Source organism: Fistularia commersonii, chromosome 29, assembly GCF_037954325.1.
Source record: "Fistularia commersonii isolate RoL2024-O1a breed Wild chromosome 29, RoL_Fcom_v1.0, whole genome shotgun sequence".
Lineage (NCBI taxonomy): Eukaryota > Metazoa > Chordata > Actinopteri > Syngnathiformes > Fistulariidae > Fistularia > Fistularia commersonii.
In genome coordinates, this window is record NC_141312.1 from 1,685,642 (window position 1) to 1,709,749 (window position 24,108).

At 43.0% G+C, this 24,108-nt stretch overlaps 1 protein-coding gene across 3 annotated transcripts in view; it reads right to left on the reverse strand.

The window, feature by feature from the left end:
- dlg4a (discs, large homolog 4a (Drosophila)) overlaps positions 1-24,108 on the reverse strand; it is a 77,211-nt gene that overhangs the window by 44,047 nt on the left and 9,056 nt on the right. Inside the window, exon 1 of one of the 3 annotated variants that reach the window (XM_086177480.1) lies at positions 22,528-22,692. The exons of 1 other annotated variant lie outside the window; for it this stretch is intronic. In XM_086177480.1, coding sequence (XP_086033606.1) covers positions 22,528-22,569 — 42 coding nt within the window. In that variant the 5' untranslated portion in view covers positions 22,570-22,692. Of the gene's footprint in view, positions 1-11,893; positions 12,041-22,527; positions 22,693-24,108 lie in introns of those variants that run through there. One more of the 3 variants, XM_086177478.1, reaches the window with a different exon arrangement.

A 24,108-nucleotide genomic window follows, 5' to 3' on the forward strand; every position in this document is an offset into this window, starting at 1 on the left:
CCTTGGAGATTTGGGTTGATTTGTTCACCGGCGCTGATGGGACGCGAGGTGACTCATGGGCCGGCGTGGATGGAACCCACGTCTGGCTGATCCACAAACAAGAAGAAGAACAGGTGGGACTTCTTTGCAGCAGCTGCATCCTGGCATCCACGCAGAAGAAGAGGAATCCTTAGTTTTGAAGATCTTCATGTCTGCGTGGGGTTCCTCAGGGTTCCTCCCAAACACATGCAGAAGGTCCAGAGGAGACCATGAAGTGTCCTGAAAGGCTGAATGGTCTCCATGTGATGGATGACCTACGGCCTCATTTGATGTCTAGAAGGTCGGACCAGTAAGATCATTACCTAGAAGTAACACTAAGTCCAAATTTTTCCTTTGTTTTAGTTTTAAATAGATGAAATTACACACTAAAATATTAAAAAGAGAAAATTTGCCACTAGAATTTATTAGAAAATTGATTGATTAGAAAATTAGAATATTGTGATAAAGTTCTTTATCTCCTGTAATGCAATTAATAAAACAAAAATGTCATACATTCTGGATTCATTACAAATCAACTGAAATATTGCAAGCCTTTTATTGTTTTAATAAGATAAGATAAGATAAGATAAGATAAGATAAGATAAGAACAACTTTATTAATCCCGAAGGAAATTGTTGTGCCAGAGTTACAGAAAATATAACAGTAATAAATAATAAAAAGAAAAAGGCAGAATTAGAAATAAAAATAAATTATAAACTATAAAGTGTCTCAGTGAAACTATAAAGTGTCTTAGTAAACAAGTGATAAAACTATATTGTTGATTATGGCTTACAGCTCAAGAAAACTCAAAAATCCCATCTAAAATTTTAGAATATCATGAAAAGTAATTTTTGTTTTTGTAATTGCATTACAGAAGATAAAGAACTTTATCACAATGTTCTAATTTTCTGAGACAGAGGAGCTGTACTGTTTACAAGGCTATTCTGGTTATTAAGCCAATTTCTTCATTTTGCCCATTTTTTTTTTTTTTTTGCTGTCGTTTTTGTGGTTTTTATAGAATTAAGAAAGAAAAAGATTTTTTTAACAATGTCACTAGACGGTTTTTTCATCAAATAACTTTTTTTTTTCAAATTTTGAAGCAAAAAATACATTGCAAAGTTACTTTTTCATTTTTTCCTTGCCTTTTTTTTTTTAAACCCTGTGTTTTTAAAACGTGTGTGTGTGTGTGTGTGTGTGTGTGTGTGTGTGTGTGTGTGTACGTGTGTGTGTGTGTTCGTACTGCCACCTCCAGTGCACACAAGTGCAGACGCACACTTTGGTAGTTTTTAAAAAACAAACATTTTACTGGTTAGCGGTTTTAATCGAAGGTTATTGTCGTTTTATTTACGGAGAATCTCTATTGGCTGATTTTAAACCATTTATTATTAGACTTAAATCAGTGTGATTTTACTTTATTGGCATATTTCTTATTTAATTTCTATGTGCGGGCATAAATTGAACAAAATGAAAATTTAAAAATGTACATATTTTTAGCATTTTGTTTCAACTTTAAAATCATTAATGATCATATAAATTTACTGACATTATTTTGTATGTAATCATCCATACATAATTAAACAAAAGGAAAAAAAAATCTAAAAAGTTTCAAAATTCAATAATAATTGAATAATAATATATAATAATAATTGAATAATAATAATATATTATAATTTTATATATAATTATAATATATATATAATTGAAAATACTTGAAATAATTGAAATACTAAAATATTCAAAGAAAATAAAATGCCCAGACCTGATCTAGACCTCCAACTGATAGTGGCTGATAGTCTCCTATCTCTGTACTTGTTAAAGAGTTAAAAAAGAAACACACACACACACACACACACACATCCGCTACCCAGGGATGGATGAGTGCCGGATCAAAAAGAATCCGCACAACGCAAATGCTGCAAAAAGAAATGTGATATATTTTAATTTAACACGTCTTCTTCCATGACGTTTCCAGCAAAAACAAAGGCTCTTCTTCAGATGTTTACCAGAGATGTGTGTTTTGTTTTTTATTTTATGTTTTTTTGCGCACCTCTTTCCTGTGCCTCATATATCACGCCGTATTAACGTTTAAACATTATAACATTATCCTTACTTTTCGAGAGCCGACCTGAGAAACCGATACTTTTTCAAATATGTACAAATATGGCTCTCGAAAAAGATTATGTTATAATGCTTAAATTTTAGTTAAAACAAAAAAGGAGGGTATCAATCACATGATCATTCTCTTTAAAAATAGCATTAAAATAACATGTTATCCAACACACATCTCCGGCGAGCATCTGAAGAAAAGCCGATGTTTTTGCTGGAAACGTCAAGCGAGAAAAAGGTTTTTTGTGTCTTTTTGGAGCATTTTTGGTGTGCGGATTCTTTAAAACCAGAAGTACTTGTGGAAAACACGCCGTTTAAAACCTTTTAATTGTGGGAAAATTCCTCCAAATATTCCAAACCCCTGTGAGATGCTGAGCACATGCGTTTGCACGTATGTTGCTCTTGTAGTTGGGATTGCATTATCAACCATCTACCCCCATCTGTTTTGCACACACACACACACATATATATATTCTTTATATCTGTTCATATAACATCTCTGTATTATCCATTCTATAAGTTCTATATGACATCTGTATATTTATAGTTCCATCTGTATACTGCAATCTGTCAATCATGCTAATCCCTGTCTATTTGTATTTAATCTGCACATATCAATTATCAACCTCTACTTGCACAAGCTGTTAAAAAAGGCATTTATTCTTTAAATACTGCATTCATATGTAAATACTGCACATTCTTAAGACCTTACGATACTTTATAGCCTTGATTTGTTACTTTGACACTTTATAGTTTTATTTGTATTTCTTATTCTCCCCTCTTTTTAAATACTGTTTATACAATATCCTACTATTATTTATTATTGTTATGTTTCACTTGAAACTCTGGCACAGCAATTTCCTCTGGGATAAATAAAGTTGTTCTTATTCTTATTCTTATTCTTATTCTTATTCTTATTCTTATTCTTATTCTTATTCTTATTCTTATTCTGTACATATGTACTTCTGCTTTCTGCACTTCTGATTAGATGCTAACTGCATTTCCTTACTCTGTATCCTTACATGTGTAATGACAGTATAGTTGAATACAGTGTAATATGCATACACACACACACACACACACACACACACCTGTGTGCCTGAGGCCACCATTTTAGCTCAGCGCTGTTGGAAGGGGTGATGTTTTGATTGGAAACAAGTGATTTATCTTTCAGAAAAGTCAAAAACTAAACTAGCTTGAACGGATTCTGCAGTCGGTTTTTTTTGTGTGAATGAATTAGTGAATGTTCTCCCTTCTTTCCGCATCCGTCAACCTTTAAACCTTTAAAAGAGGATCTCAGCAGGGTCGCACGAAGCCCGGACGCTCGTGTCCCGATAAAGCTCACGTGCGCAGCAGTTGCCGTGGTTACGCGTTACTGGTAGTGGCCTTTAACCTTTCGGGTTTCGCTGCACGGCTGAAACCGCCGCCGGGGTCAAACGTACGCGAGAGAACAACACACTGATATGTAAGGTGTGCGCTTTGTTTACTCTGGAGTACTCTTACACACATAACTGGCCACCGCAGTACATGAGTACATGAATACATGAATACACGAATACACGAATACATGAGTATATGAATACATGAATACATGAATACATGGATACATGAATACATGAATACATGAGTACATGAATACATGAATACATGAATACATGAGTCCATGAATACATGAATACATGAGTACATGAATACATGAGTCCATGAATACATGAATACATGAATACACGAATACATGAGTCTATGAATACATGAATACATGAGTCCATGAATACATGAATACATGAATACATGAATACATGAGTCCATGAATACATGAATACATGAATACATGAGTCCATGAATACATGAGTACATGAGTACATGAATACATGTGTCCATGAATACATGAATACATGAGTCCATGAATCCATGAATACACGAGTCCATGAATACATGAGTCCATGAATACATGAGTCCATGAGTCCATGAATCCATGAATACATGAGTCCATGAATACATGAATACATGAGTACATGAATACATGAATACATGAATCCATGAGTCCATGAATACATGAGTACATGAATACATGAGTCCATGAATACATGAATACATGAGTCCATGAATACATGAATACACGAGTCCATGAATACATGAGTCCATGAATACATGAATACATGAATACATGAATACATGAGTCCATGAATACATGAGTCCATGAATACATGAGTACATGAATACATGAATACATGAATCCATGAGTCCATGAATACATGAGTACATGAATACATGAGTCCATGAATACATGAATACATGAGTACATGAATACATGAGTCCATGAATACATGAATACATGAATACACGAATACATGAGTCTATGAATACATGAATACATGAGTCCATGAATACATGAATACATGAATACATGAATACATGAGTCCATGAATACATGAGTACATGAGTACATGAATACATGTGTCCATGAATACATGAATACATGAGTCCATGAATCCATGAATACACGAGTCCATGAATACATGAGTCCATGAATACATGAGTCCATGAGTCCATGAATCCATGAATACATGAGTCCATGAATACATGAGTCCATGAATACATGAGTCCATGAGTCCATGAATCCATGAATACATGAGTCCATGAATACATGAATACATGAATACATGAATACATGAGTCCATGAATACATGAGTCCATGAATACATGAGTACATGAATACATGAATACATGAATCCATGAGTCCATGAATACATGAGTACATGAATACATGAGTCCATGAATACATGAATACATGAGTCCATGAATACATGAATACATGAGTCCATGAATACGAGTCCATGAATGCATGAATACATGAGCACGAGTACCTGAATACCTTAGTATCTGAGTACATGAGTACATGACTACATGACTATATGAATACATGAGTACATGAATGCATGAACTCATGAGCACAAGTAATGAATACCTGAGTATCTGAGCCCCTGCCTACATGAGTACACAAGTACCTGAGTACATGAGTACTTGTGTATCCGAGTACTTGACTAACCAAGTTACTGTCTACATAACAACCTGAGCATCTGACTTCTTGACTATCTGACCAACCTTTAGCCAAAGTCCAATATTTGATGGCAGAAATGTAAGAGTGCCTAAAGAGCAGCTGCAGGTTCTTTCCATCCGGATGTTTACGATGTTCACGACACTCTTGGTCCTCCACGGCTTTTGACACGAGCGTCTCTGCTTTGGACAAAGACAGAAGAAGACCACTTTGAACCTACGGAGAAGCCTGGTTCCTCGGGGAGCATCGGGGAGAACCAATTTAACCCGCCCGTATCTGGTTTCTCCAAACAGAGGACGCTGCAAGAAATAACTTACAGAATCAATAGGGATTTGGAGCGAGGAGCGCTCGGTCTCCTGCCCTCGCAGGAGGTTCAGACGAACCCGGCCAAGTCTTTTGAGCGTCAGGGACGGCAAACGTTGAAGTTTTATGAGGGAAGTTTAATACCGAGGAACTCCCGGCGATGTATAAGCCGGGAGGGCAAACATCCAAAGGAAATCCTTCCAGCGCCAGGATCCTTATTTTTTTTTCTTTCCTCTTTAAGGCACCCTTGAAAGAACGCGTCGATGAAACGGCGCTTGTGAACATCATAAAGCGCTGAAGGCCGTTTGAAGCCGGCGCCGCTCCGTCATTCTTTCCGTTGCGGGTGGAAAAATGGCGTCCCTTTTCATGCGGTTTTCTTCGGAGGGAGGAAACGTCACCGACGCCGGCGGGCAGCGGAGTTGATCCGATGGCCGATAAGCCGCTGAACGCAGGTTAGCGCGGCAGGGGTGACCCTGACGGCGCCGATCCTCGGGCGCTAATAAATACCCGAGGCGAGGCCGGACGTACGCGATGAAGATGATGGCACAGGCAGGAACATAAAATAGGTCACTTCTTCTTCTGCTTCTTCTTGTTTGGGCTACTCAACTCTCTCCTTCCTCCTTCCTTCTAACACAGTGGTTCTAAACCTGGCGCTTAAACATAGCGCTTGCTGAATTCAAGGTGAAGGGAGCCAGATTTGATGAAAAGGCTACTCTGCCTGTTCTTTGTACCCATCGACGAAACGATCGTCCATCCAATAAAGAAGGGTTCGGTGAATGCGCATGTAAAACAGGTGGGGTTCAGTACCTCCGACAAGGTTAAGAACCACTGTTCTAACACCAACGTTAGCGTCCTTCTACCCACATCTCCTCCTGTCCATGTCCGAAACCAGCAGTCTGACTTTATCTCCAGAACATCCAACAACACTAGAACAACACTAGAGATGCATTACGATTTTTTTTTATTTTTTTTATCGTGACTTGTACATGTATGGAATGTACCATTCTATTCCACCTTTCTGCAGACTGCGCCTTATCTGAAACCCCGCCCTCGAAAAAAAAAAAAAAAAAATCCTGGACACACCCCTGGCAAATATCACGGAAAAATGGTGAAAAGATTAAGTAAGAAAAAAAAATAGATTCAGACTGCAGGGTTATTTAACCTGGTAGGTGTTGGTATCAGTCGGGTTTCATAACCTGCTTGATTTCTGGTTTTCACCGTGAATTTGACAAGAAAGTTCATGTTCCTTGTTTTTTTGTTTTTTTTTAAACTTGATAAGGGTTATTTAGTTATTATTTATTTCATAAATAGTGTTATTTATTTCATTAATAATGTTATTATTTAATTTTTGTTGTTTTTTTTCCTGTCAAGATCCCAGAAAGGGTTTATTTTTGGTTATGTGTTGCTTTCTGGAAAACGGTAAATGTTTACGTTTAGACGCCTCTGCGATAGTCACACTTTTTGTTACAAACTGGCCCCGTCAGAGAAGGGAAAAGTTATTTGGCCCTCGCAGGAAAAAGTTTGGGGACCCCCGCTCTATATCTTCATCTCTGATAAATGTAGGTCACTTCCATCGGTGGAGAAATCGCTCGCACGGCTTCAGAAAGGCTTGAAATCGGGTATTTTCTTCCACCCCGCCGCTCTCGGACCGTCTGATTGGCCGGCCGTTAATGACCGACAGCAGGTCGGAACGCCGATCCTCGGCCCGGGGCGATGATCGATGTCGATATGGATACCCCGCGGTGGCGAATCATTAACTGCGGCCATCTCCGTGAAGTCACGTTTTGTTTATTTGACAGAAAAGATGATAGCGAGACGCTAACTCAAAGTGTTGCTACTGCTAGCCTTTGTTAGCCTTGTTGTAAACAATCGTGGACATGACCTGAAATAAGGGGCGCTAACAGCTAACAAGACCTGATTTACATATTTTAACATCCCTTGAACTTTATTTTAATTTTTTTTCTTTTGACCTTTACTGTTATTTTTTGTTTTATTTTCATTATTTGCTATCTTTATGCTTTATTTTTATATAAAGTTCTATTTTGATTCGTCCCCGCTTGACTCTGTAGCAGTAGCCGCTTTCAGCGAAAAGCAATTTCCCGCTCGGTGGGGATCAATAACGTATTCTGATTCCGATTTTGAAAACTTGTGAGTTTGTCGTGACGGCTGAACGCCACGGAAGGCGCGAGAACGTCGGAAGCTACTTTCCAAACGTCATATAAAATAAAACAAAATATGCATCCGTTCACCCGCTCATTCACATATCATTTAGAGACATATAATATTCACTTGTTCACGTCATACTGAGATATGCAACATGTTTGCAGATGATGTTGTGATGTGCAGTGAAAGCTGGTTGAGGAACATCTAGAGGTAGTTTCTGGTCAAAATCTTCTTGTCTCTCACAGCAAGACGGAATAAGTGTTAGAAGACTATCAGCCAGAATGAAAGGGAAGTTGGAGGAGACAGTGGTGAGATGATCTAGAAACACTGACGATGACCAAAAGACAGGAGCTGGAGGTCGCAGAGATGATGATGTTGAGGTTCTCTTGATGCCAGATGCAGTAAGAAGGGTGAAAATTCTGCTCATTTGCAGAAATAAAGAAAGGGTTTCGCTTCATCCACGCTCAGGAAGCATCATTCTGCAGAATCCGTTCAAGCTAGTTTAGACTTTTACTTCTCTGAATGCTAAATCGCTTGTTTCCAGTGAAACATCAACCCGTCCAACGGCGCTGAGCTAAAATGACCGCCTCGGGCACACCAGTGTGTGTGTGTGTGTGTGTGTGTGTGTGTACAAAACAGATGGGGGTGGATGGTTAATAATGAAAACCCCAACTACAAGTGCAACACACATGCAAATGCATGTGCTCAGCATCTCACAGGGGTTTGGCAATTATTGGAGGAATTTTCCCCACAATTAAAAGGTTTTAAGCCGCGTGTTTTCCACAAGTACTTCTGGTCAACGGTCCAGAGCGTGGGAGAGTGCGGAAAAGATGGCGAGAAACGGGTTCAAGCAGGTCGGAACGGGTGGAGAAAAGTGTCACGGGTACTATCAGATGGGAGAAGTCGTGTTTTAAAGAATCCGCACGCCAAAAATGCTCCAAAAAGACATAAAAAACCCTTTTCTCGCTCGAGGTTTCCAGCAAAAACATCGGCTCTTCTTCAGATGCTCACCGGAGATGTGAGTTAAATAACATGTTGTTTTAGTGCTATTTTTAAAGAGAATGATCATGGGATTGATACCCTCCTTTTTTGTTTTAACTAAAATTTAAGCATTATTTTCGAGAGCCGTATCTGTACATATGTGAAAAAGTACCGGTTTCTCAAGTCGGCTCTCGTAAAGTAAGGACGATGTTATAATGTTTAAACGTTAATACAACAAGGTAGATGGTAGATGTTTTTGGAGAGAAGGTCACAGATGGTTGGGTCATGGACCGAGTGAATGTATTGGTTGATGGATGCTGGAATCGGAGGTCTAGAGGAAGACCAAGGGAAGATTTATGGACGAGGATATGAAGATAGTTGGTGTGAGAGAGGAGGATCCACAGAATAAGGTTGGATGGAGAAGGTTGCGTTGTCGTGGAGACCCCTGAAGGGAAAAGCTCAAAGGAGAAGGAGAAGAAGATCGAGACATGCAACCATTCACTCCTTCATGTGTCCTATGGAGACCGTTCACCCTTTCCTTCACACGTCAGGACATTTTATCATCTCCACTGAAGCTCTGCATGTGTTTGGACTGCAGGAGGAACCCTGAGGAACCTCACGCAGACATGGAGAACATCTAGATGCAGAAGAAGGGCCTCCTGTGGGAATCCAACCAGGGACCTTCTTCCTTCTTCCAAACCACCGCCTTGCATGAGCCGTCAGCGAAACTTCTGATGTGACGGACTTTGGTAGATGTTTATTTTGAGGCAGAAACAGCAGGTTCACGTTTGTGGATTCAGATGGAAACGTGGAGAAAGAAAGAGAGAGAAGCTACGTTGTTCCAAACCCACATCTGTCATAACAACCAGAATTACACGACAAGGGCACTTTAACCGAGGCGTTAATCCCATCTCGCAATCTGCTCTAATTACAGAATAAATGTTTGCCCGCGGAGAGCGGGATCCCGAAGCTTCGGTCTCCATGATCGGTTCCTCAACCTCGGTTAGGTGGGAGGAACATTTTGACCTGATGGGAGATGTGGAGGAAGATCTGAGGCGGCGGTCGACCGGCGACGGACGCTACTTTATTGACTCTGGAGCTGAAGAACGTGGAAAGGAAAGATCTGACGGGACGGAAGGGCAAAGTATGGAGGAGTCTCGCCAAGTTAGCCCAATTGTTTTTCCAGGCAGATCCAAGAACAAGAGAAATTCATTCATTCATTCTTTCTTTCTTCTTACGTCTAATCCTGCATTCAGGAGGTTCAACCTGGACACGTCACGTGGAGACACGCAACCATTCACCCATTCATTCAGGTCACGTAGAAACATGATGCTGTTCATCCTCCCATTTATGCTGAATGGAAAATGCATTCATTCATGCTAGCTAGAACTGTAGAACTCACATGGCATGTAGAGCATTATAGAAAATTCACCCGTTCATTCATGCAACGTCAAGATATACAATTTTTCATGCGCTTATTCATGAAAATAGAAATTTGCAACCATTCACCCTCTCATTCACACGTCACATAGTGACATGCAGTTATTCACCCTTTCATTTAGGCAAAATGCATTCATTCACCCTCATTCACGCTAACTAGAAAAATACAACCATTCGCACGTCATGTAGAAAATCGAATCATTCAGCCGTTACATAGAGATGCAGGTATTCACCCTCTCATTCATGCTATATAGAAAACGCATTAATTGACCCATTAATTCTTGCCACATAGGATATACAGTTATCCATCCTCTCATTCGTGAAAGTAGAAATTTGCAACCATTCACCCTTTCATTCACACGCCATATAAAGACATGCAGTTATTCACCCTCTCATTCATGCAAAATGCATTCATTCGCCCTCATTCATGCTAACTAGAAAGATACAACCATTCGCACGTCATGTAGAAAATCGAACCATTCAGCCGTTCATTCACGTCACATAGAGATGCATTCATTCACCCTCTTATTCATGCTATATAGAAAATACATTCATTCACCCTTTCATTTACACGGCATATAGAGACATGCATTAATTCACCCTCTCATTCATCTTAACTATAACTATAGAACTCGCACGGCATGTAGAGAATTATAAACAATTCAACCATTCATTCATGCCACATTATGATATACAGTTATTCACCCTTTAATCCACAAAACTAGAAATTTGCAACCTTTCACCCTCTCATTCAGACGTCCTATAGAGACATGCAGTTATTCACCCTCTCATGTATGCAAAATGCATTTATTCACCCTCATTCATGCTAACTAGAAATATACAACCATTCGCGCGTCATGTAGAAAATCGAACTATTCAGCCGTTCATTCACGTCACACATAGATGAATTCATTCGTTCATGCCGCATCAAGATATACAGTTATTCATCCTCTCATTCATGAAACTAGAAATCTGCAACCATTCACCCTCTCATTCACAAATCATATAGAGACATGCAGTGATTCACCCTCTCATTCATGCAAAATGCATTCATTCGCCCTCATCCATGCTAACTAGAAATATAGAACTCACACAGCGTATAGAGAATTATAAACAATTCAACCATTCATTCATGTCACATCATGATATACAATTATTCATCCTTTCATTCCTGAAACTAGAAATTTGCAACCATTCACCCCCTCATTCACATGTCATATAGAGTCCTGCAACCGTTCATGCCACATGCAACTATTCACCCTTTATTTCCTGCTATATCGGAATATAAAACCATTCACCCTTTCATTCACACCTTCTATAGAGACATGCAGTTATTCACCCTCTCATTCACACGTCATGTAGAAAATCAAACTATTTACCCGTTCATTCGCATCCCATAAAGATATGCAACTATTCACCCTCTTCTTCCTGCTATTATAGTCATATAAAACCATTCACACGACATGTAGGGACATGCAAGCATTCAGCCGTTCATTCACGTCACATAGAGATGCAGGTATTCATGATATAGACCCGTTCATTGGCGTTACATCCCTGCTGCTCCCACGCACGGAGACTCCACGCAGAAAGCCTCCCCCCAGGTGGGACCCCAACCGCGGACCTTCCCGCTCCATTTCCCCGGTCCCGTCACGCCAAACCCCGGCAGGTGCGGGCGGGGGGAGCGGCTGGAAGCCGGTCCACGCAGAAATCACGCTCTCCAAGGTCAACGCGTGGACACACGGGTCCGAAATCCACGGGAGAGAGAGAGAGAGAGACACACACGGCGCTTCTTTGCTCCGGAAAGCCGCCCCGGAGGCTTCTTACCTTGCAGCCGAACATGAGCGACAGGGTCCGGTTGCTGCAGACGAATTTACACTGGCACATCACCGGGGACACGCACTTCACGCTCCGGGCGGGGACAGACATCGGGCCGGACGGAGAGACAGCCGCGGAGGACGGGATGGAGGGAGGGATGGATGGAGGGATGGAGGGATGGAGGGATGGAGGAGGAGGGAGGGGGGAGGTAACGGACGCCGGTGACGGTAACGTGACCGAGGCTACGTCCGGTGGGCGCGTCCACATCCGTGGTTCACCTTTGACGGTTTACGGGTGGAAACACTCATCCATCCATCCATCCATCCATCCATCCATCCATCCATCCATCCATCCATCACTTACTCTTTCCAATTCCCTCCTTCTCTTTTCTCCCTCCTCCCATTTTCCCTCTCCCTTCTTTCTCTTTCCACCCTCCCTCTTTCTTCTCCCTCCCTCTCTCTTTCTACTTTGCTTTTCCCCTCATCCACCGTTGCTCTCCTCCCTCTCTCTTTCCTTCTCTCTACATCCTCCCCCTCTCTCTTCTCTCTTCTCTCTCGACAATAAAGCAAGTGTAAAGTCTTTCACGGCGCTCGCAACTGGAATAAGAAAAGAAAAAAGAAAAGAAAAGAAAAAGGAGAGAGAAAGAAAAGGAGCAGAGGAAAGGAGAAGCAATTCAAAAGCTTATTAAAAGGAGGAAAAAAAACAGCTAAAATCACTGGTTGCTTAGAAAAGAAAAGAAAAGAAAAGAAAAGAAAAGAAAAGAAAAGAAAAGAAAAGAAAAGAAAAGAAAAGAAAAGAAAAGAAGTGTAAGAACGGAGAAGCTTTCCTTGGTTCGCTGTTGAAAATCTATTGAAAAGAAGAAGAAAAAAAACAGCTAAAATCAGTGGTTGCTCAGAATAGAAAATAAAATAAAATGAAATATAAGAAAAGAAAAGAAAAGAAAAGAAAAGAAAAGAAAAAGGAAAGAGAAAGAAAATGAGCAGAGGAGAGGAGAACCCTCGTTCGCTGTTAAAAATGTTATTGAAAAGAGGAAAAAAACAGCTTGAATCGCTGGTTGCTCGGAATAAAAAGTAAAATAAAATAAAATGAAAGAAAAGAAAAGAAAAGAAAAGAAAAGAAAAGAAAAGAAAAGAAAAGAAAAGAAGGAACAGAGACGCTTTCCCTGGTTCACCGTAAAAAAATTATTGAAAAGAAGAAAAAAAACAGCTAAAATCACTGGTTGCTCAGAAAAGAAAAGAAAAGAAAAGAAAAGAAAAGAAAAGAAAAGAAAAGAAAAGAAAAGAAAAGAAAAGAAGCCCCTCCTCAGTCAGCAGGCCTCAGTGAGCTCACTGCGCCCCCTATCGGTCAGAAGCATGAACTGCAGGCGCTGTCCGTGGTGCTGAAAGCTTCCAGCCTCAGAAGGCGCTGAGGTGACGTTTATCAAGGCTGCTGCCATCGAGACTTCACACTCTCACACACACACACACACACACACCCACACACACACACACACACACAGACGATCTAAATGAACGTATGGTGTGAATTTATCATTATGAAGTATTAGAAGCTGCAGAGCAGAGCTGATGCGCCAAACACATCTGCACATCAGGGTCAGTGTTATATGGCGTATTTGTCTTGTGTGCGGCCTCGCCGCTGCGTCGGCGCGCCCTCGCCGCCCCCCTCGCCGCCCCCTCGCCCCAGCCTCCACCCTCCGCCGGCCTGTGCTGACACGGCGAGCCCACAGGGTGGAGCGAGAGGACCAGGTAGGCCGGGATATTTGAATATTGTGCATTCATCTCAGGGCCGACTGCGGCTGCCGGGGCTCGGCGCTCCCAGGTGACGTCAGCGTGGAGGAATCCGACACGGGAGCCAGTCAGCGGGTTACGGCGCCCTCCTCCGCATCCCCATTTCTCCCGGAAAGTTGGGGATATCCGGGGGATGCGTAGCTAAAATCGGCAGCTCTCCGGCTAAGGAGGTCACGGTCGTCGCTGAGGAACATCTAACCTCAAATCAGACGGGCTGATATTTTAAATTGTGACTATCCACCCGGTCGTCCGTGCATGTGTGTGTGTGTGTGTGTGTGTGTGTGTGTGTGTGTGTGTTGGCACGGCTCGTTCTTTCTCCTCCGAGGTGAAGGACGCCTTGCGGTCACACGACACCAAGCGGACGAGAGTTTTTTTTCTTTTTTTTACAAAAACCGCAAATGGTTTCCGTGAATGTGAAGAAAAAGAAGCCGTCCTCTACTGACGCGTTTGGATGAAAAGCCCGCGGCCTTCAGGCGCCCCCGTGAGAAAAGCGAACTCGCCGAAGATCCATTTTCGGCAAACAAATGGTCACCTCACGCTACGTCAAACCCCGCTTCCAAAGCAACGACATGGGCCGGCTGTTTGAGAGAAAGAGAAAGAGAAAGCAGGGTCGGAAAGAGACGAGGGGAGAAACAGGACAATGAAAATCCCTCTGTGCAAACGCTCTATTTATGCACTCGAAATTATTGATTTTCCAATTCATTCATTCATTATCAAAGCGCTTATCCTACCCCGCCGAGGGGAGGGGAAAGAAGGGCGACCGGAACCTCGCACGGCCGTCATCGGCCGAGAGGCCGGGCGAAATCCGGACCGGCAAATAACCATTCACACTGTAATTATCATTATCAATTACATATATGTAATTCAGAGACATGCAAACACGTCGTATAGAGATGGAAAGCCGTCTGCTGTCATGTAGAGACGTTGAACAATCAGCCACTCATTCACGTGACTTATAGTGACATATAACAGTTTATCCTGTCATTCTTGTGTCATAAAAAGATGTAAAACCATTCACTCGCTCATTCACGGGACTTAAAGTGACATACAAGAGTTCACCTTGTCATTTATGTGTAATTTAGACGAATGCAACCATTCACCCTCTCATTCACGTGTCCTATAGAGACGTAAAACCGTTCACCCTGTCATTCATATGTCAAATAGAAACATACAACCATTAAATCTCTCAATCACATGACATACAACAGTTCACCCTTTCATTCTTATGTGATTCAGAGACATGCAACCATTCACACATCTGGGAAATATATTTTAATTACATTTATGACTATCAGGAATCTACATGTGGAGGATTGCCTATCTATCACACACACACACACACACACACACACACAGAAGTGTACAGCACCTGTGTTCCACACAATCCCTGTAAATAGCGAGGCGATTCTCTGCTGTAGGTGTTTTCCCTGTTCCAATGCAGTGGTGTCTTAGCGTGTGTGTGTGTGTGTGTGTGTGTGTGTGTGTGTGAGCTGGAATGTTTCCATGACAACATCTGTAGGGGTTTGGCAGATTTCCTAAAAACTGTCCAAAGTTTTTTCCTCACATTCAGTCGGCGCCTCTACGTCCCCAAAGCCTGCAGAGACATGGATATGGAAGGCACATTGTGTGTCTGTACGATGTGCGAATGAACAAATAGTTGTGTTGTGTGAATGAGTGATTTGTCGAACGCTGCCGTGTGATGTGGCGATGAATAGGTGAAGGATCTGTCTTAATGTCTCTTGTCCGAGTGAATGGATGAACATCTCTTGACCAATGAGAGCAGAGATAGCATCCAGGAGGATAACAAATGAATGAATGAATGGCGTTTGTGTTATTAAGAAGTCGGTATTATGTTAAACGTCGGTCATGATTTAATTTAGTTTAGCTCCCGGTGCCTTTCCGCACGTCCAGACTCCGAGCCAATCGTTTTCCGTTCCTTCCAGAATGTTCCACCCCCCGTTGCCGGGGGCGCCACCCGTTTTCCCGGCCTCGGTTACGGCGGATCCACTCGGAGGCTCGTAGTGTTTCACATCAGCTATTCCTCCCGCGGAAACCATCCAGCTGTGTAGATTTTACACGGCAGAATGGAATCACCTCCGACGGTGACGCCCGGGCGCGGTACATTATGCATGAGCTTCTTCTTCCCCACGTTCTCCGAATGCTCTCAGAGCCCCGACGCCAAACGCGATGCACTTATTTTTCCTCCTCCTTTTTTCGGAACCCTCCCGGAGACGGACGCCCTCAAATCGTTCCTCAAACGGGAGCGAGAACATCCGGGACGCCGTCTGTCTCCGTCACGGTCCGCCGTCCACCTTCGCGCCGTCACCTCGGCCTCCATCCTGCGTTGAGATCTGTCCACCGCGGGTTCCAGAAGCTCCGCCGTGACCTTCTGTCACCTGGACCACCTGGACAACGCGGCGTGTTTTGACCTTCAGCTGGGCCGGGCATCTCCGGTATCCGTCGGTTCCGCTTCGCTGCAGCTGTGTTTCCACCGTAACCAACGGCAACCGAAGCAGCCCAACTGAACAGGAACCCTGTAGATAAGGGGTTCCTAATTTGATGTCAAGGGGGCCAGATCAGTAAAATCATAGCCTAATTTCCTAGAAGTAACACAAAGTCCAAATTTTTCCTTTTGTTTTAGTGTAAAGAAGAACATGTGAATTATAAAAATCCTTATATTCCTTGAAAATAATACATGACACAACCTGAGATTCATGAAGAAAAGTAAGTAAAATTTTTTCGTCACCCAAACTCGCTGCATCCACACCAAGCATGCAGGTTTCTTATCAACCTCAACAAACAAATAAGAAGTGGTCCATTTTTCTCTTTTTTGATAACGGCATCTTGCCGACGAGGATGTCGGTTCCAACGGACAAGCGAGTAAATTTCTAACAATAAGACAAAATGCTATTTTGCCGCCATCTACTGCAAGTTCTGCATCACTTAGTGTTGTGTCATGTTGCTAACAGCAACCCAGATAGATAATAAAGGAACTGCATTTTTATTTTAAAAGACTAGTTCATGACTTTTATTTATTTTTTCAAATTGTAAATTTATTCCACGGGTTGGATGGAACCCCCTGGCGGGCCGGCACCAGCCGGTACCGGTACGTTTGAAGCCCCTGCTATAGATGCTAACTTGAGTTTTTGTGCTGACGTGTGAATAAGAGGGTGAATTTTTGTGGAATTTTAAGTGAACTTGAATATTCAGACAAGAACTCAGGCGGAGATGGACAACTATTCACCGCGTCATTCTCACAACATGCGAACCTTCAGTCAGTCAGTCGCTGCAGGGTCTCCGGTGAACTTCCTGCATGTGTTTGGAAACAGAACCATTCTCTCGTTCACCCATGCTATATAGAGACATACCACCAGTCACTCTCATTTGCACGAATTTAGGATCTCCATGAACCTCCTGCGTGTGTTTGGACATGTGGGAAGAACCTGGAGAACCCTGAGGAACCCCACGCAGAACATGGCGCCTCCACACAGAAAGTGGGAATCCGACCAGCCTTCTGGCTGTGAGACGGAAGCGCTAACTGCTAACCGCTAACTGCTAACCGCTAACTGCGCAGCCCCCTTTTGGGACATAGCCATGACTTATGCATTAAGATAGGTTCTCCAGATAATGCTGAATTGTAGTCAAAATGTTCTTGTCGTGACAACTGGACTTTCTTCACTTTCAGGCGTCTCACCTCTGGTCCGAGAGGCTTCTTCACTTCCAGCGGCCCGCGGGGAGTTTCCCGATATAACCGCCAGGGTTGTGGGCGGGTCTAGGTTACCGGGGTTTGTTATGCAAATGGAGGAGTTGATCAGTAGAAACTAGGTCAGAGGGAGTTGTTGTGCTAATGGAGGTGTTGTCAAGTGGGAACGAAGGAACAGCTTTTTACCTGGATCGGAAACTGTTAGCATTCATGCTAACTCTGACTGCAGGATAATCTTGCAGATCATAAATGAATGAATGAATGAATGAGTGAAAAAAACACCAGATCCCGCCAGCATTGAGAGGTTGATTTGGACACACACACACACACACACACACACACACACTCATTGCTTTCCAAAATACCGTGCCTGACAAAGTGCAGCTCCCTCAGTGAGATGTTCCCTTCAGCCCAGGTCGGCCTGCAATTAGATAATAAGCCCAGTAATGTGGGATTGTGTAATTTCTCCAGCGTGACCACAACTCCTCACCCCGCGCAGTGGGCAGCTCCATGCTAATCATTACATAACTCCGCCGCCGCCGCCGCCGCCCACCCAGGCTTCTCCTCCAACACAGGCCTGGTGTTTCCTTCGACCCCGCAAGGGCGATAAATATCCTCCGAGAGGGCGTGAAGCGGCGGTTAACGGCCGAACGCTCGTCACCGAGGCGTTTTCCCGACAAATAACGGCCTGTCTGAGCGCGTGCGGTGATGTCATTGAGGTTTCTGCAGGAGGAGAGGTTCCCCATGTTCCCCCCCCCCCCCGCACTCTTTGGTCAGCTCGGCTGCAAACCGATGGAAATCCGTGTGCGCTGGCGGCGCCTCTCAGACCCGCAGAGGGAACGTTCGTTTCTAAGCATTCGGAGGGTTTCCTGCCGTCCTCCCTCGGCAGAGGAGGTGAAGGACGGCTTTGAAACCAGTTTCGGCCTCGGCTCATCTTCCACAATGTTAGCACAGCGCTACATGAAGATCAAGAGAAAGCGCGAATGGTTGTTGTGAATGGATGAGTGTTTGTCTCCAAATGAGGAGTGAAGGAATGGAAAATGAAATAAATGCGTGTTTCTATGTGACAAGCAAATAAGAGGGTGAATGTTTGTCTCTGTAATGTGTGAATGAATGAATGAATGAATGAATATTTGTCTCTCTGTCGAGTGAATGAGAGGGTGAACAGTTTGTCTTTGCAACATGTGAATGAATGAATGCATTTTCTAGATGACAAGGAATGAGAGGGTGAATGGTTGTTTGCCTTTTAGCATGTGAATGGGTTAATATTTGTCTCCATATGTCATGTGAATGAATGTATGTCTATAGCATGTTTGTAGCATGTGAATGAATGTATGTCTATAAATGACAATAGATTGAGAGGGTGAATGGTTTCTCTTGGTAACATGCGAATGAATGAATGAATAAATGAATGTTTGTTTCTTTTTCTCATTGAATGAGAGGATGAATGCTTGTATGTCTTTGTAGCATGTGAATGAATGAATGTTAGGAAGGATGGATGGATGAATGAATGAATGAATGAATGGATGGATGGATGGATGAATGGATGAATGAATGTTTGTTTCTTTTTCTCATTGAATGAGAGGGTGAATGCTTGTATGTCTTTGTAGCATGTGAATGAATGAATGAATGAATGGAAGGATGGATGGATGAATGAATGAATGAATGAATGAATGAATGAATGAATGGATGGATGGATGGATGGATGGATGAATGGATGAATGGATGAATGAATGTTTGTTTCTTTTTCTCATTGAATGAGAGGATGAATGCTTGTATGTCTTTGTAGCATGTGAATGAATGAATGAATGAATGAATGTCTGGATATGATGTGTGGATGATAGAGTGAATAGTTGACTGTCTTCAGCTCATTCAGCCCTTCTGTTGGCACACAGCGTCTCCATCAAAGTGTGTGTGTGTGTGTGTGTGTGTGTGTGTGTGTGTGCGACTGAAAGGCCTGGAACTCGAGGAATCTCTTGAAGTGTCACAAAGTGCTGTCAGACCGGTCCAAGTCGAGTCCTCTGTGTGATAAACGTCCTTCCTCTCGCTCCGCTATGTTTTGTTCGGTCTCGTCCGGTTCGTCGAACCCGTGGCCTTTCCAAATATACGGCGCGTTAGTGACGCGTCGATTAAAGATTTCTGATATATCGCCTCCCGATCGGCCTCACACCCTCCGTGTCGTAAATTCCCTCCGGGTGCAAATCTTGAATAAATCAGGCTCCGTTCATCGGCGTTTATTAAAGGGTTAAAGTTTATGACCCACTGGAAACAGCGGTGATTTGTTGCGTCGCCTCTCTGGCCTGAAGTTTTTATCCCGTCAATATTCAGGAGGCCGGGATATTCACAAAATCACAGCTGGGAACGTAACATGAATGCATGAATTGTGACGAGTCGATGAAAAAAAATGTAAATCTCTTGTATATCTGCACGTGTCCGACCTCTGCTGTCTATTTTTATTCTCGTCGGTCTCAGCTTATTCCCATCCTGCTTATTTTTGTTTATTTTTGTCGTCTCTGATGTCACTCTGTTTATGTCATCATTTTGTTCGTCTGTTTTCACCCTTTTCATTTTTTATTCCATTTTGTACATTCTTATCCTTGATGTTGTTGTTGTTGTTGTTGTTCTCTCTGCTGTCTATTAATCGTCTATCTATTTATATTCATATTTATATTCATATTTATTGACACCATATCTGTTACGCTGCTGTGACAAAAAATCCCCTATGAGGATCAATAAGTTTATCTTATCTAATACAGTAAACCCTTGTTTTCTGCGGGGGTTACGTTCCAAAAAGAAGCCGTGATTGGCAAAATCTGTCAAGTAGAAACCTTTATTTTTTTTATAATTACAGTTAAATACTCTATTATACATTGCTGCTGTCGTCCTTATGTTTTTTTCTTCCTTCTTTATGGAACGAACGGAAGATTCATTCATCCCGTAATGCCGACCTACAGCCGCATAGCTTTTACCTTCCCTTAGCATGTCCAGAAGTTTAGCTTTATCTGCGATAGATAGCATCTTCCGCTGCCTTTTGGGCCCTTTAGTCGCTCCAGAGCGTTTTGTCAACATTGTGGATTTTAGAGAAACTCGAAATCGCAAGAGAATTTGCACGTACGTCATGTCAATTTTGCAAGCCGTTTTACGTACGTGTACGTATTAAACTGCAACGTTATTGACGCACAGGTAGAGAAGAAGCAGAGTGGCTTTTTACCCAATCAGAATGCAGAACACAATGCACCATGCAAATCCGTGAAGTAGTGAAACCGTGAAAAGTAAACAAGGGATCACTGTATTTATATGACCAATGAAGGAGAGGGTGAATGGTTGTATGTCCCTATAAGCAGCCCTGTGATTGGTCCAGAGTGAACCCCGCCTCATGGCCAATGACAGCAGGGATAGGCCAGCAAGAGAATGAATGAATGAATGAATGAATGAATGAATGAATGAATCAGATTCACTGAGGTAAAAGCGGCGTTTGGAGACGAGACGTTCACTCTTGTTATTCCCGCCTCGGCCCCGCCAGATGTTGACAGATGTGCGTCTCATCCGTCTGTTTGATCCGCGAAACCTACAGGCTTCCCGGTGTCGTCGTTTCTCTCGCAGCCGCCGGCGAAACGGCTGTTTACCGCCGTCTCCGACGTGACCGCCGGCGTCCCGGAGAGTCTCCTTGAACCTCTGAATCCTCCGCTCGTCTGCATCTTGTTTATTGTTCTCCGCCAGCTTTTTTTTGCCATATTTTTTTACCCTACTTTTAACGTCACCTGTGACAACATCCTCTCCCACATTCAAATATCACAGACCGGAATAAAGACAGTTTAATGAGATTTAGTCTGGGAAGCTAAGCGCTAAGTCAATAGTGCAAGTGATGAGAGTGGATTGTAGAAAATGAATGTCTTCTAAATTGACACTGTTGCTGTGATTAAATCAATAAAGTCTTGTATGACTCTTTTATAACGATCGCTGATCGGATCTGCGTGTGATTAAAAGCCCATGGCTCCCGACGCAAATGTGAACACACACACACACACACACATTCAGATACACCAGGCATCCATTTCTTATAGACCGACGCGAACCTTCACCCTTATCTTAACCAAAGCCTTCACAAGGACTGCAAGAGAAACACCTTCAGGGTCGGCTAAACGTCCCCATGGGAACCACTGGTGTCTGGAGAGCCCCCAAGAGATCTCACACACACACACACACACACACACACACACACACACACACACACACACACAACCATAACTTCGACCAATTCTCGTGTGACACTAACATTAGCCGAACCTTATTCACGTTGCAGCACTTAGCTAAGACCTTGGAAATCATATTTTGTCTCATTAGGACTTCTTACACACACACACACACACACACTCACACACACACACACATGTATGTGAAGCCTCCTCACCCTGTCCAGCGTCGACCCCTAACACCCAGCCACTGTCCCTGGAGCGTGTCTCATGAAGTGGGGACGAGCCAGGGTTTCAAAACGCCCTCTCCATGAGATTGCCATACACACACACACACACACACACACACACACACACACACACATATACACACACACACACACTGGCTCGTGGTTGTGGATCTGCAATCAATGACATCTCGGTGCCATAATAATCAAGCAGACTGATACAGGCTCATCATGTCCACTTAGCTAATGAAGGCCAGAGGCGTTATGGACCTGCACAGTTTGTTATCACACACACACACACACACACACACACCTGCACGTAAATAACCACATGCACGCAGCATGATTTTCCTCGTCTCCAACCCCCTCAAGAGATCCGAAGCGGAACGCCGGCGTGCACGGATGTGCGACACTGTCATCAACAAGTCTGCAGGACTTCCACCTTCCTCCCTCACGTCTGAAGACCTTCACCCGCTCTCACATGTGCCAGGCCACGTTCATACGCAATCACCCAAAGTGCACGACCGATACACGGATGGATGGAGAGAAAAATTCCCGTGCACGTCAGACGCGCTACGCACAGCTAAAGACGAAAGACCACCGCCCCCCCACCACCTCGCTAGAGCGATTAGCAGCCTTGAAGCTAACATGCAACAAAAAAAAAAAAAAAACAGAAGCAGCAACAGAGCGATGGAAGAAGAACGACACGGAACGGAGAGGTGGATTTACCTACCACACATGGGCAGAGGGAAGGGAGCTTAGTGCGGCCCTTCATGAGCGAGAGACAGAGGAAAAACAGCCTCCCAGACACCCGCAGTAGAAGAGGAGAGGGACGGGGAGAAGGAGAGTGATGGGAGGCTGGGGAAGGGGAAAGGGAAATAAAAAAAAAAAAAGGAAAAAGAAGCAGGGGGGGGGGAGGGAAGGGGGGATGGGGAGGGGGGGGTGTCGTGGCGGGAGGAGAGGAGAAAAGAGTTTTTTTTTTTTTTGTTTTCCTGGAAGCCAGAGTTGTTGGACGTATGTGGATGTTAAAGGCGAACGGCGAGCGGACTGGCGAACCTGCTCCAGCTGTGACTCATAGAATCCGCTTGTCGCTGCTGCTGAGCGAGGGAGGGGTGGGAGGAGAGGGATGGAGGGAGACACGGCGACGGAGGGTAAACCTCATCTGTTATTTCGTCTTTTTTTTCTCGCGTTCGCTCGTTCCCCCCCTCCCCCCCACGACGACGACCCCTTTGACGCCTCCGGATGGAAAAAATAAATGAAATGGCGGTAGAATCCACGCTTTCCGGCGGGGTCGCAGGTCACCGCGTTTCCAGATCCCCGAGCTCCGATAGGCTACGGAAATGACTTAGCCCCTCCCCCAAAACAATGCTATTGGAAGCCTAGCGGTTAGCATAGCAGCACTCCTAGCGGCTCGATTCGGTTGACATACGCAGTGGTTGTATGTGTGAATTAATCTCTATACAACGTGTAAATGACATTGTATGGCTGCATGTCTCTATATGGCATGTAAATGAATGAATTTATGAATGAAGGAAGGATTTTATGGTTGTAGGTCTATATAACATGTGAGTGAATGAATGAATGAATGAATGAATGAATGAATGAATGAATGAATGTCATCTGGACATGTAAATTAGAGTGATTGGTTGTATATGTTTATATAATGTGTGAATGAATACATGGATGAATGATTTAATAGCTGTGTCTACATGGCATATGAATGAATGAATGAATGAATGAATGGGTGTCTGTCAGAACAGGACATGTCAATGAGAGTGAATGGTCGTATATGTCTGAATAATGTGTGAATGCATGAATGGATGAATGATTTAATAGCTGTAAGTGTCTATATGACAATTAAATGAATGAATGAATGAATGAATGAGTGGGTGTCTGTCAGAACAGGACATGTCAATGAGAGTGAATGGTTGAAGTCTACATGATGTGTGAATGAATGAATGAATTATCTATTTAATAGTTGTAACTCTCTAAAATACATGTGAATGAATGAATGGTTGTCTGTTCCTATAGAGTGTGAATTAATGAATAAATGAAACTTACGTGCCTCTATAGGATGTTTAAATGACAGCGAAGGGTTGTGTCTCTTTGTATGACATGTGAATGAATGAATGTTTTCTGTCTGTATTGGACGTGTCAATGAGAGTGAATGGTTGTTTACGTCTACATGACGTATGAATGAATGAATGAATGATTTAATAGTTGTAAGTCTCTGTGTCATGTGTGAATGAATGATTATCTGTCTGTATATGATGTGTGAATGACAGAATGATTGGTTTTGTCTTTATATGTTAAG